Source organism: Clavelina lepadiformis, chromosome 7 (assembly GCF_947623445.1).
Source record: "Clavelina lepadiformis chromosome 7, kaClaLepa1.1, whole genome shotgun sequence".
NCBI classification, from domain to species: domain Eukaryota; kingdom Metazoa; phylum Chordata; class Ascidiacea; order Aplousobranchia; family Clavelinidae; genus Clavelina; species Clavelina lepadiformis.
This window is the reverse complement of record NC_135246.1, coordinates 18,887,909-18,896,928: the sequence shown is the minus strand read 5'-3', so window position 1 is coordinate 18,896,928 and position 9,020 is coordinate 18,887,909. Positions and strand designations below refer to the sequence as shown.

General features: G+C 37.6%; 1 protein-coding gene and 1 long non-coding RNA gene across 2 annotated transcripts; both read right to left on the bottom strand.

Moving 5' to 3' along the window:
* On the bottom strand, window positions 1–3,506 carry LOC143466131 (beta-1,4-galactosyltransferase 1-like). The gene is made up of 5 exons (XM_076964750.1): window positions 2,683–3,506; window positions 1,072–1,292; window positions 872–986; window positions 666–782; window positions 1–557 (listed from the first exon to the last, which is right to left on the bottom strand). Exons 1-5 carry the CDS (start codon window positions 3,384–3,386, stop codon window positions 218–220), a joined length of 1,497 nt encoding a protein of 498 aa, XP_076820865.1. The 5' UTR covers window positions 3,387–3,506; the 3' UTR covers window positions 1–217.
* Window positions 3,507–6,873: 3,367 nt separating this feature from the next.
* On the bottom strand, window positions 6,874–7,463 carry LOC143465251 (uncharacterized). Its single transcript, XR_013118596.1, has 3 exons — window positions 7,302–7,463; window positions 7,099–7,133; window positions 6,874–6,943 (listed from the first exon to the last, which is right to left on the bottom strand). It is a non-coding gene; the product is annotated as an uncharacterized LOC143465251 (long non-coding RNA).
* Window positions 7,464–9,020: the final 1,557 nt, after the last annotated feature.

Below are 9,020 nucleotides of genomic sequence, written 5' to 3'. Positions count from 1 at the left end.
TTATTTTGTGCCACCACCAAGCATTGTTTTATTTCATGGATGGCATCCCGCTCATACCCAAACGATATAAATAAATTTATACAAACAGCGGCAAACATATCTAAAATTGTCGAACACATCGCAAATGGTCAATAGTTTGGCAACTAAGAGGAGAAGCCTTCTTCCAGACTTGCAACACGCACATGAGATAACAACAGGATTTTAAAATAACAGGATTTTAGCCCGGTGGTCTCACGGCATTGCCACTGTTTTTCTTTATTTTGTTAATTTGTACAGGAGGCAGTTTCACTGACTTCTTAAACGGTTTCTCGGGAACAGCTTCGAGTCCGACACCAACTGGATTTTCCGGGAGAGGCGTAGTATTATTTACATCTTTTTGCGGCTTCAAACGCACCATTATGTGGGTGTGGGTTGGTAAATACGTCACTCTGTCCACAACTGTGTCCAAGTCCGAGAGTCCGTCGACGGCCATTCTCTCAGGGGCAGCTTTCAGCAGTTTATGACGTATGGTGTTAATGGGGTTGCCGGTATCGTGAGGGTGGCGAATCATCGTATACCTAAAAACACCAACATGCCATTGAAAATCGCTTTGATAGATTTACGGGTTTGCCCGTAATACGCAAAGTGTCAATACGCGGTGTAGAATTTTTCAATGGTAATCTTACCGTCCATACCACCAAGTCGGTCGCACTCGTTTCAAGCCGGATAATTTAATACGAACATTCATGTCGTCATCTTCGCCGCCCCAACCCCAGTAAACGTTTGAATATCCGTTGACTGCCCTGCACGTAAAATAAAATTTAGGTTTCTGCTCAGACGTGTGAAAATTGGCGACGAGACCTGGTCATTGAAAGTTTAACTTTTTCCTAACCTGTATTGCCACTCTCTAAACGCTACCACGCCGCCCACCGTAATTCCAATCTTAACATTGTACGTGTAGTTGAACTTGTCTATGAACGGCGACAGATGAGCGATTGCTTTGCCCTCTGAAACGGAGAAAATATGTCTTATGGCTAGCCGGGCCAACATTAAGTTTGAATCAAAAGTAGTTTCAGTAGATTTCTTACTAACTTGGACATTGATAAAAATTCCCCGGTACCTCTGGTATCATGTCAACATCGTGAAAAATAAAACAATCAAATTTATGTCCTGAATATGTAGTAACCCAATTGAAGGCAGTGTTCATCAGCTGGCCTTTGTTGAACACTCCAGTGGCCTCCTGTTCGACGACGAACACTGTAAAATACAGTTGCTGCATGATCAACGTTCCCAAGGTGTAGTGGAGCCAGAGTCTGGAAAAAGTAATCGTGATTTTGTTAAAATGATCATTGATCAGACACCCTTTTATGCTTTAACAAGACGATTCAAAAATCGGAACATAGCACACCTTGCAGCAAAACATCGTATTTTTACGTCACGTCAACCATTTTTTCTTTGTAGGTAAAGCTTTTTATTTTTCTAGCAGAGTAATGGCGTGCACCCAAAAAGATAATGACCCAGAACAGCAGCAAACAATAACACTACAGATATAGCCAGGGGTTGCCAAAGGCCCCCCGAATTTCTAAGACTCGGACTATCAATAATTATATTTTTCACATTTACGAGCAGGCGGTCAGTTGTTAGGTCGGTCTTTATTACGCCCGCTCAGTTTCCATACACTGTTACGTCATAGACCACCTATGGTTTTACTACTCGACCATTGGTTTTCGTTATTGAAAACAGTTTGGTGTATAGTATTGTGTTTTATTTTCGGCAAGTTTTAGCTTGGTCGAGATTTGTACTCTGCGATTTCGAATTTCAAACGTTTAGCCAGCTTATTATATAAGTTTTGCAAACCACAGTTTACTTAGATGACAAAACCTAAACAAGCAAAATTGTTAGCTTTTTTTTTCTACAAAGTCTCAAGATTTTCAGCCGTTAGAAACATCAATTAGGGCACACCTGCCGTGGAAACACTAATTACACCTAATGTTCATGCTTGTATTCCCGGGCATCAATACACATACGAAGTGGGGAAAACAAACGATCTTGGGTTCGTCCTTGAACATCGTTCGCAGCTTACCGACACTGAAAGATATAGATTTCTAACTTCGGATGGTCCGAAAAACGTGGCGCTTCTTGATACCATTAGACAAAATCGTCGCAAATTTCTAGAAGTTTGACTTGAGGATGACAGGTTTTCCGATTGGTTAGTCTACACCCAACTCACTGGTGGAGACGGTTTGTGCAAGATACACATCGTAATGCAAGCACGTCTAAAGCATGGAAATTTCAGAAACGCTGCTTTTGTGACAATACCATGCATTGACTTCAAGAAATTCATTGAGAAAGCTGTTGACTATATGCTTGGATAAGCGCTGCCCCAAACATAGCATTCTTAATCGTTTAAAGTCCGCATTCTTAATCGCTTAATATTTGCCCCCTATCCCCAAAAAAATTTGGGGCTGGCTACGCCACTGAATGCTATATAAGTCGAACACTATAAGTCAAACGTAGGCTATGGTACAGCGATTGCATTTGTAAATCAGCGCAAACATGTCGCTGATTTAAATCATGATATGTTTTTTTGCATTACCTATATTTTACCAAATTTTTAAGTACAGTTTTAGATCAGGTGTAATGCTGAATTTGGAATGTTCAAAAAATTCGTGGAGTACCGGTACTACGTAGTTTAAGTCTTACCTCAAATGAGTTTCACGATCTCTATACGGTATGATGATCGCAACAGATTGCCTAGGTTTGCAGAACTTTGGGCCAAGATATAAACCACCGGCCTGCAACTGCGGGTACTCGTTTGATATATTTTCCATTTCTGGCGGAGTCACTGAAAGATCAAACGAAATTGGAGTGGCCAAAGTTTCCTTTTGTAGCAAACATGGCTTTTCTTGGAAACGATCCAGTAATTGACGGAAGCTTACAGTGGCTGTTGTAAGGTTTTGAATACTGGTGGTTGTCGCAAGCGTTGTTTGAGAAGAAAAATTTCTTCGAGACCGAAAAGATACTGCTGGTAATGTTCTAAGACAAATCACTAGCCCAGTTTGTATATGATTGACGATTTCTTCTGAGCGTTGTCTGTAAGGTAAGAGGACTTCCAAAGTGGACATAAAAGTTCTGTTATTTTGCATTTGCCAAAGGCAATCTTTCATCAAGTCTGTTGCGTTCGGTGTTACAACTGATGCCAAAAAACCTATATATGGGTGTAGTCTTGGTTTTAGACGACGAAATACTGATAACAGGCTAATTCCTGTAGCTTTAATGACGCGAGTTGATTTAGCCGGTAAAAATTCGTACATAACTCCCAGCTGAGTGAAAACAAACAACGCTGTTCCGCAGAGCAAGAAACAAAAAATCAACGAATTATTAGCTGTTAGTCTCCTTCTGATCATCTTCAAAATATTTGCAGCGGGTACAACAAGTCTCACGGATCAAATACGGTACCGCAACGTAGGCTAGGTCAATAAAAACCTAGCCTACAGCTTAGATGACTAGTATGGTCATTACTAAGCAACTGGAGACTAGATAGCAAAATAATTATGACATCACACAAAGCCCTTAATGATGAAGGTTCGCTTGAAAGTTAAAACTTAATACTACACACCTTAGCTGAAATTTTAGCCTATGCGACTATAAAGACTTTTAAGTTGATGGTTTTTTAAATGCATCGTAGTTTTGTTAAACACTTTGCTACAAACAAAAAAACTCTATGCGTTTTTTGTAGTGTAAGTGTGGGCCCGCTAAAGGATCAAAATTTGGAATAACATGGTTCATATTTACGAAATTTCTTTTTAATTCGTTGGTGGTGGCTGAATCGTGTTAAACCAGTATGTAGGATAACAGAATATTAAGTTGGACTCTATAAAGTTAGATGTTATTTAAAATTTTTAATTACCCTACTCTAGCTTTCGCAAGTATAAGCTTGCTTCATCAGGTGTATAAGCCAAGCTTAATAGCGCTAAAGTCAGGGTTGCCATACCGTCCTTATTTCTAAAATTTATCCAATTTTGAAGATCCGTGTCTTAGAAAATATTTTTATCGTTTTTTCTACGAAACGTCTTTATTTTCAGGGCAGAGGTTTGTATTTTGGGCATTTCGTCACCTATACCTTTTTGTACCATATGGATACCAAAATTAAGAACATGCAAATATGTCTCGTTTTATATTCTTTTTTGGAACATTGATTTCCTTCTCCTGTTGTGCACTGTTTAAGGCAGTATTCTTCGTTTCCTAGTCGTCCTTATTTTTGAATCCAAACTGATGGCATCTCTGGCTGAAATACTGACCCTTATATTAGTGTGGCCGCAAGTACCAAGTTAATTGAACTTTTTATTGTAAGTTTTCATTTTGTCGTTTAATTTGTATTTATGGGGTTGCGACTCGCGACCAGTAGTTTCAGAAACCCTGTGGCCTAGTGGACCTAGGTTACATATTTCATACTCTTAAAATTTACAAAACAAATTCGGAGTCTAAATTTCAAGCTCAACTTCAGAGTCTAAATTTCTTCCACTAGTGATTACAGCAATAATTTTCAGCGATCTAGCAGGCCATTCGTCAAGGATTAGCCCATAGGAAAGGGAAAAAGGAAGGCACGGATTTAGCCATTCGTATGGGCTGAAAGGAATAATTCCATCCTTTAAAGTAATTGTTGTAAGGCTAATCGTGTTCGAATAAGTAATCCATTTTGTCGCATACGGCTATTCTAATGCCTACAAGCCTTATATAGATAGCCTGTAAGCAGTCTATGACGCAGTATCCGTTAATACTTTGTGCAATGCCATTCCAACGGTTGTAACTGCAGAACCAATGCCATTTGCACAGATAAACCTATGCTATATGCTAAAGTAGCCAGTAATCACACTGTACTATACTGTAGTTGGTATCAACACAACAGCCTATAGATATCAATAATGTACAGCAGTAGCCTTGACCGTACAATGACCAGCCATAGTTTCACATAAAATGGATTACTCATTCGAACACGATTAGCCTTACAACAATTACTTTAAAAGATGGAATTATTCCTTTCAGCCCATACGAATGGCTAATCCGTCTTTTCCTTTTTGCCTTTCCTATGGGCTAATCCTTGACGAAGCGGGTGGATCTAGACACACTTTTAAATGTTTTTGATTTCTCGCTCTTCGTTATTATGACACATGTGGTTGTCTTGATGTCATCATCATAAATCAATTTTACACCATTAACATAAACTTGTATACCTTAAGGAAGAATTAGAGATCCGGGCAAGACTGAGAAAATTGGAAGATTCGGTATTGCTTTTATTCTTGTCGTGTTTGTGTGAAGTTGAACATCAGAGAGAAATTTAATTTTAATCAAACTTTTAAATTATAGAAATTGGTGATTTATTTTGTTGATCCACGTGATGAAGGAGGTTACCACCGCGCAATCAACAAGAGAAGACCGATACAATCGGCAATTTCCCTATTTTAGCCTAATGGCGGTTAAACGTATTGCGTCCTGAACTTAGTGTTTTTTTTTAAGTTTCCTCAAAAAGACCAGTCACCAAACAAAATTTTGTTCTGTTAATTGAGATCTGGTACCGAAATGAATCCGCTTCCGTCTGGTCATTTGAGCGAACGTCTGAAATCTGCTAAATTAGACTTTCATCTATAAAATTATGCACTGTTACCTTGAAATGTTTGTTTTCACATTATAATAATAGTAGCGTTAGAACTGCGTATGTAGCGATAGTTTTGTCCGGGTATTATTTGCTTTTGTCGAAGAATTTACCAGTAAAACGCCTAGAAATGAATTTGGCTTTACACCGAACATCTAACATTTAGCAATTTGTTGGACGCAGCTTTGTGTTTCTGTATGATATGTTTTTGTTTTATTTTTATGGTGTTCCGCGTTTTATTTGGTACTTTATATTTCACCGTTTTCGTAATGCGATAATTGTCTGCTTATTCAAATGGCTTGTTTAGTTAATCATTTATTATATCAATGCTTATCTCACGTTTGCACGATCTTACCTTAACAATAGTTAGACAACTTTTGCATGCTATAAAAGCCGTTGTTGTGTCATTTAAGGGTACTCTTGATTTTTGGTTGTTGGCTATTTAATAAAATTTCTTTCTTATGTTTAACTGATGGTGTCGCGGCTTACCTTAAATGTGGAAAAAGGCCTGGCATCAGAAGATTGAAAATCTTCCTTTACAGTATGACTAAGGAATTGTACGTTCTAGACTTCACATACAGTGGTTTCATTTGTGAATGACCATTGGTGTTGTCAATGTTTAATCTTGCTTTTAATGTTGTTTTCCTCTTATCCGGTTCGGTTGTAACTTAATGAACCCTGTTTTTTGTGCATAGTTTATACTGTAGTACTTTATCGTTCACTAAGAAGTCAAGAAATCGCGTTGGAATGTGTGAGGCAGTTACTTTTGCGGTTTAAGCTAGATTCTGGAGCTGGCAAGGTTTTTAAGCCAAGTTACACTGACAACGACCAAGCGCGTATTGAAAACTTTCATGCACCGACCTGCCCACTTCTTACTGCTAGACGTATGAAAAATCTCTGGGCTACACAAAATCATAAAAATGAAAAAAACAAAACCGTTAATATACTACGAGCCACTTCTTGATTGCAGATAAAATTTGTGACGGCATTGTTTATAATAAATGTTTTAAATTAATGCTTGTCTGATAAAGTATAAGCGTAAACAACAGGTTTTTCCGCATACTGCATTTTATTTCATTGCTTTATTACTCTCACAATCCGTTAAAATTGCTGCCTGATTGGAGCTGTTGGCTTTCTTTCTGACGAAACAGATAAGTTTTCATCAAGTTGTTAAATGAAATATGCTCGTAGTAGTCAGGCTATGATTTTAAATGCAAGAAAATAAACTAAACATTGTTCACCTTCAGGCGTAACAACACCTGCAGTACCAGTAGCAAGCAACACAACAGCGTCCGGCGTAGTCGGAATCGGCTGCAAAATTAGATCAGTTTAAAACAAACTACAATCAAAATGAGACATAAATAAAGTAAATAAACCATATTTCTATGGCAGTAAAACTATAGAATTTCAGTGCCATTGAATTAGATGCAAACAACAATGCAAAACTATACATTTAAGCGACTTACCGCTTACTCTTAACGGGGCTCTTCCATCGGCGTTCCTGGAAATAAAAGAAAAACTGCATAATATTGCACATATCAGGTTAACTACTTTAATTACTGTAAAAAGCTAAAGGCTAAAATCAAAGAGTTAATAGCAACATAAAACAATAAAATAGCAAAATAAAAAATCTAAAATCAAATGCTAAACCACAAAAGCATAATCTTACATAGAGTAGGGCAAGGCAGAGATTGTGGCTGCGCACAGAAGCGCAAAGACAACGACGTAGATGAGAAGTTTGTTCATTTCCAAACTCGAAAATCTTTACAAACAGCAAAGAATTGGTTGTTCAGACTGAATGCTGACTCCCGCTTGAAATGTCTGTGAGTTTGTGGTATTTATATCGACCACTTTTTTTTCGTTTCGATCCAAGTTTGTTTCGCTGTGGGACCGCAGTTTGGCTTTGTGACGGTTACGTCACGAGTCATGGGTTGTTTTGTCGATGCTGAAATTCTATTTCGGGATCTTGCAATTCAGTTGTTGACCAAACTTAAATCCTCCTTAATGACGTTCAGACAAATTACCTCGCTTGAACTGATGTGCCACATATATATACTGTTGTAATGTTTACAACTTCCTTTTTACCCTGTACTCTTTCACTTATTACTACTGCGCAATGTAACATTCAGTAAGCTTTACCCAAAGGTGAAAACCTTTGTGTCTGATAATAAATAAAAATGTGAACTTTATCATTTAGTAATAAGTATAGACAGAATTAAGCAACTAACAGCATAGTCACGCCGTTTGAGAAATGAGAACTCATATCATCGAAGCATAATCAAAACAAGTTATCAACCATCAATGGTCCTCGCTCATATAGTAACAATAGCCGCCAGTGTACGCGGTCTTTATGGCGATTATGTTTGTTGTGTAATACTTCACACAAGTAATACAGCAACGAATTATTGTCATAGATTAATTTAAGCAATAATATAAAATCAACGAAAAATGAAGAAAACAAAGAAAAAGTTATTTACAAAAATAAACAAACAATGTTTAAAAATGAGACTAATTATACCTCTATAAGCAAATAATACAAACCGCGATTGAAGATGGGAGAGACACCAAACTATAGATATAAAGACGTTTAACGCCAGCTAGTGACCAAACTTGAAAGACTTTTGAGCCCAAAGTCAAAAGTGATTAAAGGACCTACAAGTTAACTCAAGCTATTTTTTGCTGTTACAAATTTGCAAATGAAGAAGCCTATCTACAGCAAGAAACACAAATAAATAACACCTCCACAAAGTAATAATAAACATAGCCTATAGTGTAACTGTGTGCAATATGGATGTATCTAGCGGTGCGGCCTTTGAGCGACTTAAACTAGGACATTATTTCTCATCACTCCAGCACCGGTTACTGAGATTGTCCGTGTGCAAATTATAGCATCATCAGGATATTCTGTGAAGGCTTAACGTCAGTGGGTGTTTGTAGATATTAATTTTATTGCGGTGTGTTTGCTTTATTTCATGCTGTTAATATTGATATTTTGTTCGAGAATGGAAAGTCATCACCAACAAAACATTCGCCATAAAAAGACAATCGTTGTAATTTAAAGAACACTGTTTAGTCACAAGCCGACAAACTGTGTTGTTAGTTGTCACAGGCGGCTGAACTTGACGCAATGAATTGTTTTGTAATGGTAACCGATTGTTACAACATAATCGCACCGCGAAAAGCCCGCACCCAGTCAGTACGTGATCACTTTTACAACCTATATAATGATTGCTGGTTTAGATGTTGACTGTTTTTTGGCAGAACAAGAAAATAGTGGTCAAATTTTCGAATGTGCTCACTTGGAAATGAGGTGTCATGTGGAGAAAACTATGATTACCGTTGTTTTCGTCTATATAATTGACCTTGCTTACTTCTAAACGTAACAACA

What these genes read in the sequence shown, in the direction of transcription:
- LOC143466131 (XM_076964750.1), bottom strand. Translation starts at nt 3,386, where the DNA reads ATGATCAGAAGGAGACTAACAGCTAATAATTCGTTGATTTTTTGTTTC. An exon ending in GATCGTGAAACTCATTTGAG is followed by an intron (nt 1,293 to 2,682) that starts GTAAGACTTAAA and finishes TACTTTTTCCAG; the next exon opens with ACTCTGGCTCCACTACACCT. An exon ending in GAATTTTTATCAATGTCCAA is followed by an intron (nt 987 to 1,071) that starts GTTAGTAAGAAA and finishes TCTCCGTTTCAG; the next exon opens with AGGGCAAAGCAATCGCTCAT.